We start from the raw sequence: 20648 nt of genomic DNA on the forward strand, positions 1-20648 counted from the left end.
GCCCTATTTATTCCTCATGCAATGAAATTCTGTGGAGGGAGAAGTGTGGTGCAAGCACCGAAGAAACATTATGATCTCAAGTTGAAATATTAAATCATAAATATTACTTGTTTCTCCAGAGACTGGATCCCCAATTACAGCATCTTGCATTGGATTAGGTAATTCTAAAACACCTCCTCCAGGGCAAGCAGGAAAAAGTGTTCCAGGATACAATGGTGAGAAATTACCTTGATTACTTGAAATATTTAATGTTAATAAATTTGGTATTTTTCTGTATTTAGTGTGAATCATATTGATTGAAACGTAGTAGTTGCTTAATAAGTATTTGATTGAGTTAATGCCTTGTATTAAAAACGTCTTCTTGTGATAACTTTTGTTATTAGCCAATCTTGTCAGAAGTGATATTGTAGACTTCTAAGGGCATGTTGTAAATGACTATCAAAATATAAGGCAAGTTAAGGACCTATGGGCTTCCCTGGTGGCACTTAAGAACCCCCTGCCAGTGCAGGAGACATAAGAGACACGGGTCCAATCCCTGGGTTGGGGAGATTCCCTGGAGGAGGGCATGGCAACGCACTCCAGTGTTCTTGCCTAGAGACTCCCTTGAACAGAAGAGCCTGGTGGGCTATAGTCCACCTGGTCGCAAAGAGTCGGACATGACTGAAGCGACTTAGCATGCGTACAAGAACTTATGTGAGAGATTAATTCCTATGGAATATATGCTAGGTGCTGAGTACTTTGCATACATTATTTCAATTAATCATGAGTTTATTTAATTTAGTGATATTCCCATTTTAGCAATAAGTTAGCTGGTACCCAGAGAGACTAAATAACTTCACTAAAGTAATTCAGCTGGTTAGGTCCTGAAGACAGTGCAGACCATTGTGTTTTATTTTGTTTGTTTGTTTCTGGATTAAAAGCTGCAGTTGTTCCCATTATATATATTATCTTTATTTTAGGGGTGATAATAAAGTTTTTAAAACTTGTTGGCTAGAAGATGCATATGAAGAGTAAAGATTCTAAAAAGAAAAAATGGTTTCATTCTTGTTGGCAGTATGTGACAATGAGATACACTGTCTTTTCCATCTAAGTTTTTTAAAGTCATCAGTAGTGATTATAATAGTTCAATAATTTCCTCTGGATTTCACCTCTTAGTTGTATGTGTTACAAGTCAAACATTCAATTTCCTTATTTATAAACAGGAATAATAATTCTGTATGCTTCGTAGGGTTGTTTTTTGTGATGAAACACAGTGAAGCAGTGGCATAATGCCTGCTGGTAGGAAAACCGAACGAAGTCTTAGCTAGTAGGATCATTAGTATTTCAGAGAAGCCAGAGGGACTGACTTGTTTTAGATGTACACATTCATTTTACAGACAAGAAAAATGAGATACAGAAGTTACGCTGTTTGCATAAGGTCACACATTTAGCTTAAACCCAGCATCTGGAAAGAAGATAATTCCTGCATGCAGTTTGTATTTGCATGAAAATTACAAAGTTTCGAGATTTGTCTTTTACTTCTCTAATATAAAAACATATTTTCTTTCTAGGACAATGACTGGTTAAGGATTATTTGGTTTAGCCTAGCAGATATATTTATAAAAAGACAAAAGTGTATTTTTTTTTAAGTGTAAGAATAGATACTTTGTGAAGTCAGTGACTTCTCCAGGCATGGAAGGGTGAACCCAACTTCAGTGAAATCCTCCCTTTGAACAGTTCTGTCATCTCTACTCCTTTTATCAGAAAAAATGCTTTTGTGTTGGGCCATTTTTGGGGCTGATGACCGTGGGAGATGTTGACTCCATTTCCCTTTCAGCATTTCAGTACCATTTTTATATCCAGTTATAAGAAAGAGTTAAAGCTTTGAGGCCTCATGGAATTTCAGTACAGACATTTCTCATTGTCTGAAAGTCATGGGCTTACAGACAGCACAGCTTAAGCACTAGAACTAAAGTATAACCAAGGAAATAAAGACTTTATGACTCATGATTTTTATGTTTTGTGGTTATTCAGAGATTCAAAAGTATAATGTAACATTTAATATTATAATGAAAAAAGCCATATCCTTTTGGGAAAGGAAAGAACACCATTTTGTGTAAAAAATATGCAATGTAATATAATACTTAATCTCTCATTCAATTAGTACGTTATGCAAGATTGTCACTGAGTTTTCTTTTCAAGTGATTACTGTACAACACTGTGAGAAGGGAATTATTTCCAGTTTTTAGATAGAGAAATTGGAGGGGTAATAGAATGAGAATATGTTCTGGGGCACATAGTAAATTGGCCACTGTGCTGAGATTTGGGGAAACAAAGATGAATTATCATGCATCATGGCCTCACCTTTAACGAGCTCACATTAGGGAGAGACAGATACTGACCCCGCTAATAACTGCCAGAATAGAATAGTGCACTGGGAACACAGAGATGGGAGCGACTAACTTTTTCTATAAGTAATGCTCTTCTTTTCTGATCCCTTTTTTGAGTAGCATAACCTGAATGGATGAAGCCACAAAAAGGATCTATTAAAGCTTAAAACATAATGATATGTCCTTATTTCTAGTTTGTACTAGGTTACTGCTATGGGTGCAAGCTTTGGTTTCCTAAAACCAAATGGGTATAAACATAGATTTTAATATTACCAGCATGTTTAAAATACTGTGTCCTTATTTAAGGAAGGCTCTGAAGAAAATGAATTATCTAATTAAAAATCAAAGACATGTACACTTTAAATTTTCTGTGAGACATTTTAGCTTATTTATATATGTTCGTGACCTCACAGGAGTTAAAGGATGCCTTTTTTAAGCTAGAGTTGGGAGATTAAATATGAAAACTTTCATGCTTTAAGGTTATTTGTTTTTATTTATCTATATTTTACTTTGCAGTTATGATTTTGGATGACAACATGCAAAAACTGAAGGCTCGGTGTTTAGGAAACATCGTGGTAAAGTAAGCAACATTTGCCATCTATTATTTAAAAGAGCAAGAATTGATATATAAGATTAAGAAAAAGTAGAGTGGTTGCAATGGTATTACTAGTGAAGAGGTTGCAGAAGAAGCTTGTGTATTGTTTGAGAATACTCATTGCCTGGCCTTGTAATTTAAACATGGAAGCCCCATAAAGTGGAACCAATTTAGATACGATTTTTAAAAAGATAAATCTTGCATCTTTTAAAAAATGTTTCTGTTTATATGAGTAATGCACAGATGATAAAATTAATATGAATACCAAAAATATAAAGAAGTATATAGTTTTTATACTGTAGCCCTTCAGTAATACAGTGTTGATTTTATAATATATAAATATACATGACATTTTTTTGATGAGGATTTTAGATTATTGAAATTAGTTTATTCTCATGTATTCCTGTTTTTACTTAATGCTATCTCACAGCATTTTAAATTTTATCTACCTCTTAAAAGTGTTTATCCCTTTCTAGGCCTCTTAGTCTTTTTTGAATATTATGATTATAAATAATGCTGTATTGAATATCCTTTCTGTGTTGTCTTTTCTGATCATTACAATGGTACTGAATAAATTTCTAAATGTGTAATTAGTAGCGTGGGTCAAATAGTAGCATGACATGTAATTCCTGACTCTTCAGGTACCACAGTTCCTTGCTAACAGTTTTCATCATTGTTCATTTGACAGATAAAGTGTTAGAATTTACCATAAAAATATTCAAATTTACTTTGGTTGAATCAATACTTTGAAGTTATTAAGCTTGGAGCAGCTGAAATGGAAGTTAAGTTAGAGATACACAGTATGTGACATTTTAATAACTGATACAGGTAGCTTTAGTACCTCTGATTAGCACAATGTTGGCATCTTTACTGACATGTGTTAAATAGTAGAATTTGCCAGAATGAGCTGTTATAAGTAAAGAACATTGCATGTGTGTTTTAAAGTTTTATTTTCTATTTATTTAAAAGAACTCTTATTACTTGGCATTCTCAAATTGGTCTAAAATTTTTCTCAGGTTAATGAACATTTTAAATTCTTTAAAGACTAAATGATAGGTAGTAATTTTTAAAAGCATGTGTTTTTTCTCAGGGAGAGATGCTGTAACCTTACAAAAATCTATAGAGGAGATGCACCTTATGATACAGTTCTTCTCAGATTCCTGTTGTAATCAGTAAACACGAAAACACTTTATCATTATTTTAATTTAAATGTTAAGACATGTCGACAAATGGAAAATTAATTCTGAATATGCCATTTGCATTCGTATTTTTTCTGAATAGGAATCCATATTAACATAGAATTGATTGAAATCTTTCAGTTGGTTGAAATAAGGGGAGGGCTTGCTAAATAATAAATCTGAACAAAATTGTGGGTGAATGTCTAGCTCGCTTAGGGAAGTACATGGTTTGTGAGAATTTTTAAAAGCACTCCAGCAGCTTACATTTTTATATCACCCTAACTCTAAGTGAGTCATCTGTTTTATAAAGCAGTGCTTGCAAGATCCCAGAGGTAGCGTTTGATGCCAGCACAGTTTTAATCCCTCATGCATCCTGTGACTCTAATCACTGGTGGCTTCACCCCACAACCATTCCAAAATAATAAAGCAAATAAACTATAATTTTTTTTCTCATACCCATTAGTGTTACTTCAAGTACTTGAAAATGACACAACTATTGTCTTAAAATATTCAGTGCTTTAGATTGTCTCCAATTCAGAATGATTTTTTTCCCCCTCTCTGTTCATAAACAGGGAATTTTATTGTACAGATTCGGGATTCTGAGATTTCATTATAAATTAGTTGATGATACAGAATATTATGACATGCAGTGGACTTGGATTCCTCCCTTAGGTTAATAGTGAAACTAGGTGTTTGTAAATATTTATATATATATATATATATATATATGTAGATAGATAGATAATTATAGTTATAGTTATTTTCAAAAAGTAAGGTAGAAATAATGAAAAAAACAAAAAAACCCAAAACAGTTACCACCAAGATCTCTCCTTTTTTTTAAAATCTCAGACTCTTGAAACCTTATTTCAGGAACTCATTTTTACCTGTGATAGTAAGGATTTCATTTTGAAACTCTAATCTGCAGTAGCCATTCCATTCTGACTCATTGACCTGAAAATTATTCACGTATCCCAATAGTTGCTTGCAGTATGCATAGGGTATTTCATATTTAATGTCTATCAAGGCTTGTGTGTATTCATCTAGAGCTATTCTGTGTGCCTTGAGGGGACGTATCATTCATCCAGAATGGAAAATGGCCAATGAATGCTTTTTAAGAGCACACAATAGATATATGTTTAAGTGAATTAAGGGAAAAGCACACCTTCTTTACTTAAAAACATTACCGTGGCTTAAAAAAACTGTGTAGTCTGAGAAGAGAATAATTTTCTAGGTAAACCGTATTCTAAAGTAGCTACCTGGGTCCCCAGAACCGCTTGGTGGCTATGGGCTTCCCTGGTGGCTCAGATGGTAAAGAATCTGCCTGCAATACAGGATACCTGGGTTCAGTCCCTGGGTCGGGAAGATCCCCTGGGGAAGGGAATGGCAACCCACTCCAGTATTGTTGCCCAGAGGATTCTGTGGACAGAGGAACCTAGTGGGCTACAGCCAATGGGGCTGCAAAGACAGGACTGAAGTGACTCACACTTTCACTTTCAAAAGGTTTTTGGTTAAGGATTGTATATGATATTTAAGGTTCACAAAATATCTGAGCTTCTAATCTTTAAGAAATGTATTGACTCAATACATTGTATTTCTCAACTGTATTGAGAAATTAAAAATTTATAACATTTAACATCATAACAACTTCATTGTCAATATAGTCTTCATAAATGTTTCATTTTATTTGCAAACATGCAGGTTGTATTTTCTTCCCCTCATTGCTAAATCTGTACAGTGATTGTTAAGAAATAATAATGAATGGTAAACTGTAGGTATGTCTACTTGCTGTATGATTTCAAAAGCAAAAATATAGCCTTTTCTTTTTCAGAAAATGTTCTAGTTTGTATGGTGTATTGCTATGTTTTATTATCTTTGCATGGATATAAAGTAAGGCCACCAATAATAAGAATGACTCAGTCCATGAGGGACTTAAAACTGATCTGGCTTTAAAAGCCATTGTGGGGGGTGACTGCCAGTCAGAGTTAGGTGTCATTCTTCTCTATTATTCCTAGTTACACTTTTTGTTAGTACGTAGATAATAATTAAGAGGAATATTCTTTAAAAGAACAAGATTCTGTAATGCTGTTCATGTTCACTAATTATACTTGTAGTGATTAGAAAGAATAGAAAGAAAAATCTACATGGAATATTTGAGATGTATGGGGCTCAAACTACATTAAAGTAATTCAGTAAAAAAATATATATTATGCCTCTCTGTTTTAATTCCAAATTTGTTTGCTTTTTGTAAATACAGCTGTAGCTTCTTGTTGCACTATAAAATCTGTTATGACTAGTGTAAATGATATTTGAAATTATCTTTCTCTGGCAGTTTCTTTAAAATCTGAAGCTATAATCATATGTCCAAGTTTTACAAGGTGCTAAGCTATGCTTAGCACCATTATATGATTCATTTTATCATGTTACGATGACTCATCCCCAAATCAGAAATAATAATATGTGGTAATTTTGAAAAAAAACCCTCTTGATCCACTTTTGCTCTTTTAACTTCCTTTGTTAAGGCTTTCTAAAAATCTCTGCTTTTCTCTTGAGGATCCCTAACGAGAAGGTAGACATTTTAGTGATTCCTAAACTCCTGTAGATCCTATGATGTAATAAACATGAATCTTACAGTTCTTGTAGATTTCTTGCTTTCAAAGAATTTATCTTTCTACAACAAGAGAAAATGACATGCCTGCATGGAGGTAGAGAATTCTTTTGATTTTGAAACTTACTCCAGGCAGTTAATTTTGTGGGTAAGTTATGATATCTGAATTGCTATGAATACAGAATGTTCATGAATTTTAGAAGGTTTTTCTGTAATTGCATCCAGAGCTCCAAAGTATAGAAATAAAACTGTGAGTCAGTAATTTCCAGGCAACACCATGCAGGGCATGAAAGAAAAGTTGAACTGCAGTTGCTTTCCTCGGTGCCACAGCGCTGACTGTTATTAAAGCCATAGGTCTCTGCCTCTTCCTGACTCGTGGACACGCATTTTTCTTTGACCAGACACAGTTGTTGCTCTTGGAAGCGCAGCTTGTCTGCCTCCTGCTGGGTGTCCCGCTGGCTTGTGCCCTGCAGGCAGTAATGGGGTGCCAGGGAGTTAGATGGCCTTGTCTGGGGGGCTTTTACTCTGATGCCTGCTGGTTTCTCAGCCTCCAGATATTGAACACGGTCCTTAATGACATCTGTTTGCATCTTTACAGTTTGGCAAGAGTGACTTGGTCACTCCCTGGGCTGCCGTCTCGGGAGAAGATCAGGATAGCTTTTGTTCACCAGTGTATCCTGTGACTAAACCAGGGGTGGCATGGGGTTGTTATCCCATTCCTTCCTGTATCTCCTATGCAGATTTTAGTATGATCTTTTTATTAACCTTAAAACAACACTGTGAGTTTGGCAGTGGGACATATATTATCTAATTTTTTATCTAAAACATCATTAAAATCTAAGCATCATTAGTAGTCATGCAGCCAGAACTCACATTTCTTACCCAGTTGTTTGTCAACCCAGAGAGAAAGAAATTGTGGCCTACTAATGTCAATAAAGACCTGAAAAAAACCTGACCTGAAAAGGTCAGTTTTCATTCCAATCCCAAAGAAAGGCAATGCCGAAGAATGCTCAAACTACCGCACAATTGCACTCATCTCACATGCTAGTAAAGTAATGCTCAAAATTCTCCAAGCCAGGCTTCAGCAATATGTGAACCATGAACTTCTAGGTGTTCAAGCTGGTTTTAGAAAAGGCAGAGGAACCAGAGATCAAATTGCCAACATCCACTGGATCATCATGAAAGCAAGAGAGTTCCAGAAAAACATCTATTTCTGTTTTATTGACTATGCCAAAGCCTTTGACTGTGTGGATCACAAGAAACTGTGGAAAATTCTGAAAGAGATGGGAATACCAGACCACCTAACCTGCCTCCTGAGAAACCTATATGCAGGTCAGGAAGCAACAGTGAGAACTGGACATGGAACAACAGACTGGTTCCAAATAGGAAAAGGAGTTCATCAAGGCTGTATATTGTCACCCTGCTTATCTAACTTATATGCAGAGTACATCATGAGAAACACTGGGCTGGAAGAAGTACAAGCTGGAATCAAGATTGCCGGGAGAAATATCAATAACCTCAGATATGGAAATGACACCACCCTTATGGCAGAAAGTGAAGAGGAACTAAAAAGGCTCTTAATGAAAGTGAAAGAAGAGAGTGAAAAAGTTGGCTTAAAGCTCAACGTTCAGAAAACAAAGATCATGGCCTCCGGTCCCATCACTTCATGGGAAATAGATGGGGAAACAGTGGAAACAGTGTCAGACTTTATTTTTCTGGGCTCCCAAATCACTGCAGATCATGACTGCAGCCATGAAATTAAAAGATGCTTACTCCTTGGAAGAAAAGTTATAACCAACCTAGATAGCATATTGAAAAGCAGAGACATTACTTTGCCAACAAAGGTCCGTCTAGTCAAGGCTATGGTTTTTCCTGTGGTCATGTATGGATGTGAGAGTTGGACTGTGAAGAAAGCTGAGTACTAAAGAATTGACGCTTTTGTACTGTGGTGTTGGAGAAGACTCTTGAGAGTCCCTCGAACTGCAAGGAGATCCAACCAGTCCATTCTAAAGGAGATTAGTTGTGGGTGTTCTTTGGAAGGAATGGTGCTAAAGCTGAAGCTCCAATACTTTGGCCACCTCATGCGAAGAGTTGACTCATTGGAAAAGACCCTGTTGCTGGGAGGGATTGGGGACAGGAGGAGAATTGGACGACAGAGGATGAGATGGCTGGATGGCATCACCGACTCGATGGACGTGAGTCTGGGTGAACTCTGGGAGTTGGTTATGGATAGGGAGGCCTGGCGTGCTGCGATTCATGGGGTCGCAAAGAGTCAGACACAACTGAGCAACTGAACTGACTGAAGTCACTTCTTGGGAGATGAAAAATAGCTTCATAGGAAAATCTCCGGTATAGCCTAAAGACCTCACAGGAAATTCTGAGAGTGCAAAGTTGGGATATGACTCTAGAATTCTCTAGGTAACAGGAGTTTTGTCTTCAATTTATTTCTGATACAAACGGGCATTCCTGACAGAGTATTGAATATAGACCATCCTTTGTGTGGGATTGGAAGGACCTAGGAATTTTATTTTTCAGATTGGTCAGGGATGTTTACCTTCTACAGTGATGAACCTTCTCTTCCTTTATTAGCTATTTAAGGATTTCCTTGAGAAGAATGGGCTTCCCTGGTGGCTCAGATGGTAAAGAATTTGCCTGCAATGCAGGGGTCCCGGGTTTGATTCCTGGGTCAGAAAGATCCCCTGGAGAAGGGAATGGCAACCCACTCCAGTATTCTTGCCTGGAGAATTCCATGGACAGAGGAACCTGGCAGGTTGAGCGACTAACACTTGGAAAAAATATTCTTTAAGAGGAACTCCACATTCTCAATTGGATGGGTTGTAATAGAACTCTCCTTTTCACTCTGGGAAGACTTAGGGAAGATATCACAGGCTGGTAGCATTTGACCTTATATTTGAAGGATGATAATCAACGCCTTAGATCTGGTAGACAGAGTGCCTGAAACAGTATGGATGGAGATTCATAACATTGTGCAGAAGACTGTGACCAAAACCATCCCAAAGAAAAAGAAATGCAAGAAGGCAAAGTGGTTGTATGAAGAGGCCTTACAAATAGCTGAGAAAAGAGAAATAAAAGGCAAAGGAAAAGGGGAAAGATATACCCAACTGAATGCAGAGTTGCAGAGAATAGTAGGAAGAGAAAAAAAGCCTTCTTAAGTGAACAATGCAAAAAATAGAGGAAAGCAATAGAATGGGAAAGACTAGAGAGCTCTTTGAGAAAATTAGAGATCGCATGGGAACATTTCATGCAAAGATGGGCACATCAAGGACAGAAGAGGCAAAGAACCTAACAGAAACAGAAGATATTAAGAAGAGGTGGCAAGAATGCAAAGAACTGTACAAAAAAGGTCTTAATGACCTGGATAAACACGATGGTGTGATCACTTACCTAGAGTCAGACATTCTGGAGTATAAAGTCAAGTGGGTCTTAGGAAGCATTACTATGAACAAAGTAGATATGATGAAATTCCAGCTGAGCTATTTCAAATCCTAAGAGATGATGCTGTTAAAGTGCTGCCATAAATATGCCAGCAAATTTGGAACACTCAGCAGTGGCCACAGGACTGGAAACGGTCAGTTTTCATTCTAATCCCAAAGAAGGGCAATGCCAAAGAATGCTCAGACTACCATACACTTGTGCTCATTTCTTATGCTAGCAAGGTAATGCTCAAAATCCTTCAAGCTATGTCAACAGTATGTGAACTGAGAGCTTCCTGATATAACAACTGGATTTAGAAAAGGCAGAGGAACCAGAGATCAAAGTGCCAACATCTGCTGGATCATAGAAAAAACAAGGGAACTCCAGAAAAATATCTACTTTTGCTTCGTTGACTAAAGCATTTGTGGATCATAACGAACTGTGGAAAATCCCACCTTAAAGAGGTGGGAATTCCAGACCACCTTATGTGCCTGGTATGTATGTGGTCAAGAAGCAACAGTTAGAACTGGACATGGAACAACAGACTTGTTCCAAATTGGAAAAGGAGTACATAAAGGCTGTATATTGTCACCCTGCTTATTTAACTTATATGTAGAGTACATCATGTGAAATATTGGCCTGGATGAATCACAACCTGGAATCAATATTTCCAGGAGAAACAGCAACAACCTCAGATATGCAGATGATACTAATGACACCACTCTAAGGAACTAAGAGCCTCTTGATGAGGGTTAAAGAGGACAGTGAAAAAGCTGGCTTAAAACTCAACATTCAAAAAACAAAGATCATGGCATTCAGTCCCATCACTTCATGGCAAATAGAACAGGAAAAGAGGAAACAGTGACAGATTTTATTTCTTGGGCTCCAAAATCACTGAGGATGGTGATTGCATCCAGGAAAAGAAAAGAATCTTCCTCCTTAGAAGAAAAGCTGTGGCAAACCTAGGCAGTGTTTTAAGAAACAGAGTGATCACTTTGCTGACAAGGGTCTATACAGTCCCAGCTGTGGTTTTTCCAGTAGTCATGTGCAGATGTGAGAGTTGGACCATAAAGAAGGCTGAACACCAAATAATTGATGCTTTTGAATTGTGGTGCTGGAGAAGACTCTTGAGAGTCCCTTGGATAGCAAGGAGATCAAACCAGTCAATCCTGAAGGAAAGTGAATTTTGCTTAGTCAAGTCTGACTCTTTGCAACCCCATGGACTATACAGTCCATGAAATTCTCCAGGCCAGAATACTGGAAGGGATAGCCTTTCCCTTCTCCGGAGGATCTTCCCAACCCAGGGAACTTCCCAACCCAATTGAGATCGAATCCAATTGCAGGTGGATTCTTTACCGGCTGAGTCACAAGCAAAGCCCATCTTGAAGGAAATCAACCCTAAATATTTATTGAATGGACTGATGATGAAGCTGAAGCTCCAATACTTGGCCGCCTGATGTAAAGAGCCAACTCATTGGAAAAGACTCTGATGCTGGGAAAGATTGAGGGCAGAAAGAGAAGGGGGCGACAGAGGTTGAAATGGTTGAATGGACATGAGTTTGAGCAAACTCTGAGAGATAGTGAAGGACAGAGAGGCTGGGGTCCTGCAGTCCGTAGGGTCACAAAGAGTCAGGACTTAGTGACTGAACTTGCAGACAACAAAGCATTAACCAGCATGTTTCTTAGTATTTTCAGAAAATTTCCTTCCGTCTACCTTTCCAATGAATTTTTATGTTATTGTAACTACAGAAAAAAATATTCTTTTTCTAAGTAAAACCTGCATTTAATATAGAATAAGCATTAGGTTAGCAACAAGAAAAGTGTTACTTTTGAATACTGCAGAAAACAATTCTGCTCTAGTTCATATACACCTAACTTTTTTTCTGGAGACTATTGCTTCTCTTATAACATATTTTATACATATTCATGTACAAAATCACTGATACTTCCAATTCTGGAACTCCCTCTTCTTTCTTGCTTTGCATTAGGACCGTTAAGTGTTACCTTCGAAGGTTCCTTCTTTAGAGTCTCTTTTCAATAGTCGACTAACATTTGAATTTTTCAATTCACCAGACTTTATTAGTGAAGAATCGGTAGCATTCTCTTACTTTATCCTACTAATTATCAACTGCAACTTCATATCTTGCTTTCCTGCCTGTTCCTCAGTTAGATTTGGGGATAATAAAGAAGTTTCCTCGGGGCATCTCAAAAATGACTCAGGACCAGACACATATGCCATTTGCCACAGATCCATACCTTGGCTGGTGATGAAAAAACTTCCCTTCCAAGAGTTCCTGATAGTATAGAGTTTAACCATCTGCTGTAAAACTTGCCTGACAAATTTTCTTGAATATAAAAATTCAAGATGTTTTGATGTTATGTCATTAATTTAATGGATTAGACATCATTCTTTACAGTCTTTCTCCCTACATGTATTCTGCTGCTAAGTCGCTTCAGTCATGTCCGACTCTGTGTGACCCCATAGACGGCAGCCCACCAGGCTCTGCCATCCCTGGGATTCTCCAGGCAAGAACACTGGAGTGGGTTACCATTTCCTTCTCCAACGCATGAAAGTGAAAAGTGAAAGTGAAGTCGCTCAGTCGTGTCCGACTCTTCACGACCCCATGGATTGTAGCCTACCAGTCTTCTCCGTCCATGGGATTTTCCAGGCAAGAGTACTGAAGTGGGGTGCCATTGCCTTCTAAAAAAGTACTAAATTTCCTGTAATATACAATATGCCAGAATCTCTGTTCATCTTGGAAAATGGTTTATATATATTTACCATTCATGTCTAACACAGTGACTGAGGAATGCCAGACACTCCACAAATACGCGATTGAATGCAGAAAACAAATGCATGAGTTAATGTGTGCATGAATGAATAAATTAATTAAATGGTCAAAGAATTCTTCTGGTGTTTTCTTCTTTAACTGTCAAATCTCCACCCTCTCTCCACTGGCTACTTCTGCTTAAGTATTTCACGTCTTAAATCTGCCTGTCTCTTCATTAAACCCCGATTTTCTTCTCTCCTTCTGGTCACCCACAAACTTTTAAAAAGTATAGTCTAACCTTACCGTCTGCACTTTCCTGATTACTCTCTGATCACTGCAGTCATTTCAGCTCCACTCTGCAGAAATGGCTGTCCTGAGGGAAATTCACAATATCTTGGTCACTGAGTTGCATGACCTCTGTTGAAATCCACTTGGAAAATAATTTGCCCTTCACTTGACCTTGTTGAACACTCAGTATTACTAAAACTCTGCTCGGGAGGCTCTTCACATACGAGTGTCTCCTGGTTCTCATACAACTCTGATTTTCTTCTTTTTCTTCATGGTCTTTTTTTTTTTTTCTTTTTCTTGGTCCCTCTCTAAGACTCATATTTGACCTTGTATTTCTCCTTAATATTCTGTACTCCTCTCCATGGATCATACTCTTGCTGTGTTATACTTAATTCCCAGGGTCTATAGGTGTATCCAAACTTAGGCAAACCTTTCTCACAGATGATGTAAAAATTCCTGCTGTCCCTATTCTTCGGAAAATTTGTGAAGATATTTAAAGTTTTGTGCAGTGGCTGAGAAAGCAAGTATCCTTAAAGCTTAATTTTTCTGAAGGAATTGCTATCTGTACTTGTAACCCTCTAGACTTTAATTAATTATAAGAATATAATCTATCTGTTAGGCTTCCCTGGTGGCTCACATGGTAAAGAATCTGCCTGCTATGCAGGAGACCCAGGTTGGATCTCTAGGTCAGGAAGATACCCTGGAGCAGGGAATGGCAACCCACTCCAGTATTCTTGCCTGGAGAATTCCATGGACAGAGTACCCTGGCAGGCCACAGTCCATGGAGATGCAGAGTCAGACATATCTGAGTGACTAACACATACAATCTATATGTTACTAATTGCTAGTATCAAACTTTTTCAGGAAGTAAGAGAAAACAGATCATCAGGATGTCTTCTTTTATGAATAGAGACTGCAAACTTAATCAACTTCTGGGAAGTGTAAGATTTCCTTTTCTCTCCAGGAACACTCTTACCAGAAAATGCTAAACTCCTGGTCCTATGTGCACACACTGAACTAGGTATATTGTAGGCCACTAGGAAACGCAGCCCATCCTAGAGGAAATCAGTCCAGAATATTCACTGGAAGGACTGATGCTGAAGCTGAAACTCCAATACTTTGGCCACCTGATGCCAAGAACTGACTCGTTGGAAAAGACCCTGATGCTGGGAAAGATTGAAGGTGGGAGGAGAAGGAGATGACAGAGGATGAGATGGTTGGATGGCGTCCCCGACTTGATGGATGAGAGTTTGAGTAAGCTCCAAGAGTTGGTGGACAGAGAAGCCTGGCATGCTGCAGTCCATGGGGTCGCAAAGAATCGGACATGACTGAGCTACTGAACTGGACTGAGGAAACGCAGCTCACGTTCTGTACATGAAGTAGTAACTCATTTGGATTATTATTGCAGATACTCAGAAGTCTCTGTTACTGGGAAGAGGCCATGCATGGATGTTGGAAATCTTACATTTGGGGTAGATACAATGGATGAGACACTTGAACAGCATGTCCTTCTGTACTCATTGCTCTTCGTATGGGCAATGTTACGTGTTTAAGAATTTGGATCGGCAGTTCTGTGTATCTCTGTATCAGGTGGAACTAAGTGAAAACTGCTCCCCCCTCTACCCAACGTGTACATTCAAATGTACCTCAGACCCCACCCAGCTCTGCTGTCTCCAGTACAGCCTAACATAGAAAAGTCAGTTAAAGGACCTGAAGGGACTGTGTGCTTCAGCTTGCTGCCTTCCTGCAAATTAGCAATGAACAGTAATAGTAACAGCAGTAACGATACAGCAGCATCTCTGTGGTTTTTAATTTCTCAGGTTATAAAATGCTTTCCCGTGTGTTTTATGAAACGATACGAGATCCAGAAACACTGGGGTCACAGTTTTCCTCCATCTTAAAAAAGTACAAAAAGGAGACAGCAAGGGAAGAGCTGTGGGCAGGCTAACATGGGGGAAAAGGAGGATCCTAGCTGGTGGCTGACCCCAACGGGAACAGCATTTTCTCCTGACAGAATGTGAGAATACAATTCAGTGTCTCAGAAGTCTAGGACTGGGACTGGGGTTGGAAGCGGCTGATGTTGCCTCATGTTGGCAGTCTCCGTGTCTGCCTGCCTTTCCATTTCCCACCTCAGCACTGGGAAATCACTGCTTCACTTGGTGTCTTTTGTGAGTACCAGAGGGTAGGGTTTTGAAAATCTTTAAATTGACAGTATCTGAATTTACAAACTATAAAGCATCTCAAAAGTTTCTGTGTCCAGAAAGTACACTGAGCGGTTATTTTTGATAGGTGGTACTTCCTACAGGGAACTGATATAAGAATTTACGTATTTATTCATGTAAAGATAGGTAGCTAGGTATGGGCTTCGCAGGTAGTACAGTAGTAAAAAATCCGCCTGCCAATGCACGAGGCACAAGAGACGCAGTTTTGATCCCTGGATCTGGAACATCCTGTAGAGTGGGAAATGGCAGCCTACTCCAGTATTCTTGCCTGGAAAACTCCATGGACAGAGGAGCCCGGCGGGCTAAGCCCACAGGGTCACAAAGAATCGGACATGACTGAGCACACATGCGTGCAGATAGAGGTGAGCCCTTGTCATATGTGTGTGCTTAATTGCTCAATCGTGTCTGGCTCTTTGCACCCCATGGACTGGCTTCTCTGTCCATGGGGATTCTCCAGGCAAGAATATTGGAGTGGGTTGCCATGCCTTCCTGCAGGGCATCTTCCCAACCCAGGGATCGAACCCAGGTCTCCCGCGTTGCAGGCAGATTCTTTACCATCTGAGCCATAAGGGATCTTCCCAACCCAGGAATCAAACTGGGGTCTCCCACATTGCAGGCGGATTCTTATGTATAATCCCTGTTTAATATTATGGAAAAAAAGAAGGAAATTGAAGAGGAAATTGATTACAAAGAACAGATATATGCTATCTTCTATTTTATATGCTCACATGTCTTCATGGGTTCATAGGGGTGAGAAATAACATAGGTCTGGATTGTCATGAAAAGGAAGAACAGGAGATGGAAGAGTGGGGAGACACATTGATTGTGAAGATAAGACTATGCATGAGATGTTTCATTGGATCATCTCACTGCACAACGAGACTGGCAAAGGTGGCAGTTGGTACCTTGATACGTCAAAAATTTTTTTGATTTATTTGCCTATGGTGGAAGGAAATTTCCCTTAAAAAGTAATATAATGATGCATTTCTGGTTCCTTTTTGCAGATGTTATCCTTCTTACCAAAAGAGTGATTGATGCTAATCACTATCTGAATGCCAAGATGGTGTGCCTTTGGTGCCCTTCTCAGAAACTACAGTTACCCTTCCGTGAATTTCCTATGTCTTGGTCAGCTGCTTCACCCTCAGTTAGACATGATCTATCTATCAGGTTTAGGGGTTACAATTCAATGTGGGACTTGAATTGTTCTTACTCATCATGGCGGAAAATGAGTACTTCTAATCAATCTGTCTTTACTACCACTTTTGTCCTAATTCCCATGCTCTGTTTTTATACAAGGTTGCCATTACCACCTGGAGCTTTTTCAGGACTCTGGAAGAATCAAGAGGCATTCAAGCATTTATACTTTGAAAAATTTCCTGTAAGAATTTTATTATTCTTTTTTTAAACTCACCTTACATACTTCTCTGTAGTTCTCGCCTATTACATTAGGCAGCTTACTCTTAGAATCATGGATCGCAAAACTACCCTTAAAGGTTATCTGGACCAGTTTCCAGACCTCAGAGGGAAAGAATGCCCAAAGCTCAAATGTCTAAATAAGTCATTTTAATATTTTTTTTTATCAGTTTCTGGACATAGAAATATCTCAGTTTCTCTTATTTTTTTCTGAAAGTTAACAGCCTTTGATGGCACCCCACTCCAGTACTCTTGCCTGGAAAATCCCATGGACGGAGGAGCCTGGTAGGCTGCAGTCCATGGGGTCACTGAGTCGGACACGACTGAGCGACTTCCCTTTGCTAAACTAAAACTTTTGGAGACTTTCTATATGATTTCTTGCATTGGATTTCTCCTCACAGACTGAGAACACTTGATCAGAACTGGACAGTTGTCATTAGAACCTCATTAATGGTAAAGAACCCACCTGCCAGTACAGGAGACATAAGAGACATGGGTTCGATCTGTGGCTTGGGGAAATCCCTTGGAAGACGAATGGCAACCCACTCCAGGATTCTTGCCTGGAGAATCTCATGGACAGAGGGGCCTGGCGGGCCACAGTCCCTAGGGTTGCAAAGAGTCGAACACAACTGAAGCAACTTAGCATGCATGCACAACTCCTCTGTATGAGCAAAATTTGAGGAACATTTGTTCTGCTTGCCAGAAATTGTATTTTTTTAATCCCTTTGCCTATTATTGGCATTCATTCCTGAGTGCCCTCTGAGTTCTTTATTTTGAAATACAAATACAGGATAAAGACAGTATACTTAACATCCAACTGTAGTGCTTTGGATAACGAAAAGTATCTTTTGGCATTCTGTTTTATCATTTTCCTGTTACTCTGTGGTTTATGTTTATAATAGTATGTAATTGATAATACGCAAAAGGGCCCCACTCTCATCTTGCTGCTGTCTTTTCACCTCTATTTCTTTCCCTTAGAGAAATACCTGGTCCTCATTATGCACCGGGTAAAAAAAGAGTGAATGATTAGAATTGCATTAAAAAACAAAGGTGAGTCTAAGTACTTAGCATTCTATCCTTATTATTTGTGAGTGAAGGAAACCTAATCTAATCAACTAGACAAATGACAAGAATTAAAATAGCTTCCTTGAGAAAGACATCTCAGGGTTAAATGACCTCAGTAGCCAAGGTTAAACATGCCCCAAAGGACTGTGGCTGAGAAGATCTGTCTAGAATTGACGCCAATAAGCCCCATCTATCTGCCCGATGGGCCCCAGTCAAATCATCAGAGGACTGCTGTGATTAATTACAGCCTGACAGTGACACAGGATATGCGCATGTGGTTTTCAACATGAGCACCTTGAACAAAATGGAAAGCTCCTTCAAAGCCCCATGGACCGTAGTTTATGATTAAACTAGATATAGTGAACCTATACTCTGTCTTGTTACCTCAGCCCTGTCAGCTGAACAGCTCAGAAGGGTTGAGTAACTTGCTCACTGTTTAGAGGAACAGAGCTGACTTTTGGACCTGTAATTTCTGGCTCCAGGGCCCACGTTCTTAACTGTATTCTAGATGGCCTTTCTTGTAGTAATTGCTGTAAGAGTTGCCAATTATTGAGGATTTATGATGTGCGTCAGTCTGCCCTCTTCATATGCTTCGTCTCATTTATGCTACTCATAGCCTTATAAGGCACGGTCCATTATCCTATTTAATAGATGAGCATACTGAGTTTTAGGAAGATTAAGAAGCACAAATAGTGACTTGCCTGGATTTATCTGGAAGCCCAAGCTCATAATACAGGTATTAACGCAATTCTGAAGCATTAGGGGGAGAAATATTTCTTTCTTTCTAATTTTATTCTTCTTGATTTTTCATTCTGTTGTAACATCTGGACCAGTGAAACTGTACTGCTACTCTGAGTTGACAGAAAATTAAGTTTTATACTTACTATTTAACTATAATTTCAGTGAAGCTCGAGTCCAATCCAAATCTATGTTAATAAATTAGTGGTCTATTTTGTAATTATTAATAGAGAGCTTTAACACCTTTAGAAATTAACACAAGAAATCTATCAAAGAACTACTTTTGCAATACCAAAGCCTACTGGAAATATTGAGCTATTACTTCTCCATTAAAAGAAGAAATTGGGTTCATAAACTTTGGAACTTTCAGTCCAAATGCTTAGCTTCAACATATATAAGAACACTTTAATTTATTCCTGGATGTCAAGGGAGCAAACAGATTCTATTAATAGTAAGCTTTCAAAACCAGAAGTAATGGAATTCAATAGGCTAGTTGTGAGAAAGCCAAATGCAAACCTATTTTTATCCTATTTTATATTTTACCAAGATTAAAAATAATTACATTACCTAATACTAGATGCTAATCAGACATTCTTTATTCTTTATTTTCAGGGATACTATGACACCATGGATGCTGGGTACATGGATGAAGAAGGCTATGTTTATGTTATGTCTCGAGTTGATGACGTGATAAATGTTGCAGGTCACAGGATTTCTGCAGGTGCCCTTGAGGAGGTATTGATGAATATTGGTCTTTTATTCTAGATAGTATTTAGGGACAAATCTAAGTTAAAGTCAATACTGAGGTTGTCATTCGACCTGAAAAATGATCAGGCCCTTCCTCTGAAGCATAGGCTTGGTGGTCACTCAGGTATTTCCCTCACCTTCCTTTCTCTCCTGTAGATTTTCCTGTTCTCCATATTCCTCTGATTTCTGCCTGCATAATAGAGAGGAATTTTAAGCACTTACATGTATTTGTAATTTATGGGAGACTCTGTATACATTTGCACCTCGATCTTTGCTACTTGATTGCTTCTAGCATCTTGATTTGCTCTTGTTTGATAACCAGGTTTGTATATAGTCTTTACTTGGTGTGATATTTAAACATTTTATTGTATTCTTAAATCCTGAGAATTTTCTTCCAATGTAAATTATACCAAGTCTCCAGAAGAGTGTTTTAAAATATTCTCTTTTTTTTTTTGTTTACCCTAAAATGCTCCTTTTTATTGTGTAATGCTTGTGCTAAGTTGCTCAGTCGTGTCTGACCCTTTACAACCCCATGGACTGTAGCCCACCAGGCTCATCTGTCCATGGGATTCTCTAGGCAAGAATACTGGAGTGGATTGCTGTTCTTTTCTCCAGGGGATCTTCCTGACCCAGGGATCAGACCCATGACTCCTGTGTCTCTCCTGCATTGAAAGTGGATTCTTTACTGTGGAGCTACCTGGAAAGCCCTTATTGTGTAATACTATGAGCCACCATCCCTGGTGGCTCAGACGGTAAAGCGTCTGTCTACAATGTGAGAGACCTGGGTTCCATCCCTGGGTTGGGAGGATTCCCTCTAGAAGGAAATGCCAACCCACTCCAGTACTCTTTCCTTGAAAATCCCATGGATGGAGGAGCTTGGTGCAGGCTACTACCCAGATCAGATCAGATCAGATCAGTTGCTCAGTTGTGTCCGACTCTGCGACCCTGTGAATCGCAGCATGCCAGGCCTCACTGTCCATCACCAACTCCCAGAGTTCACTCAGACTCACGTCCATTGAGTCAGAGATGCCATCCAGCCATCTCATCCTCTGTCATCCCCTTCTCCTCCTGCCCCTAATCCCTCACAGCATCAGAGTCTTTTCCAATGAGTCAACTCTTCGCATGAGGTGGCCAAAGTACTGGAGTTTCAGCTTTAGCATCATTCCCTCCAAAGAAATCCCAGGGCTGATCTCCTTCAGAATGGCCTGGTTGGATCTCCTTG

At 38.9% G+C, this 20648-nt stretch overlaps 1 protein-coding gene across 4 annotated transcripts in view; it reads left to right on the top strand.

Moving 5' to 3' along the window:
• ACSS3 (acyl-CoA synthetase short chain family member 3) overlaps positions 1-20648 on the top strand; it is a 190080-nt gene that overhangs the window by 129081 nt on the left and 40351 nt on the right. For all 4 annotated transcript variants that reach the window (NM_001102137.2, XM_010804755.4, XM_010804756.4 and 1 more), the window contains 4 exon segments: positions 120-215; positions 2886-2949; positions 16760-16841; positions 19292-19414. In NM_001102137.2, coding sequence (NP_001095607.1) covers positions 120-215; positions 2886-2949; positions 16760-16841; positions 19292-19414 — 365 coding nt within the window.

This window comes from Bos taurus, chromosome 5 (genome assembly GCF_002263795.3).
Source record: "Bos taurus isolate L1 Dominette 01449 registration number 42190680 breed Hereford chromosome 5, ARS-UCD2.0, whole genome shotgun sequence".
NCBI lineage: Eukaryota > Metazoa > Chordata > Mammalia > Artiodactyla > Bovidae > Bos > Bos taurus.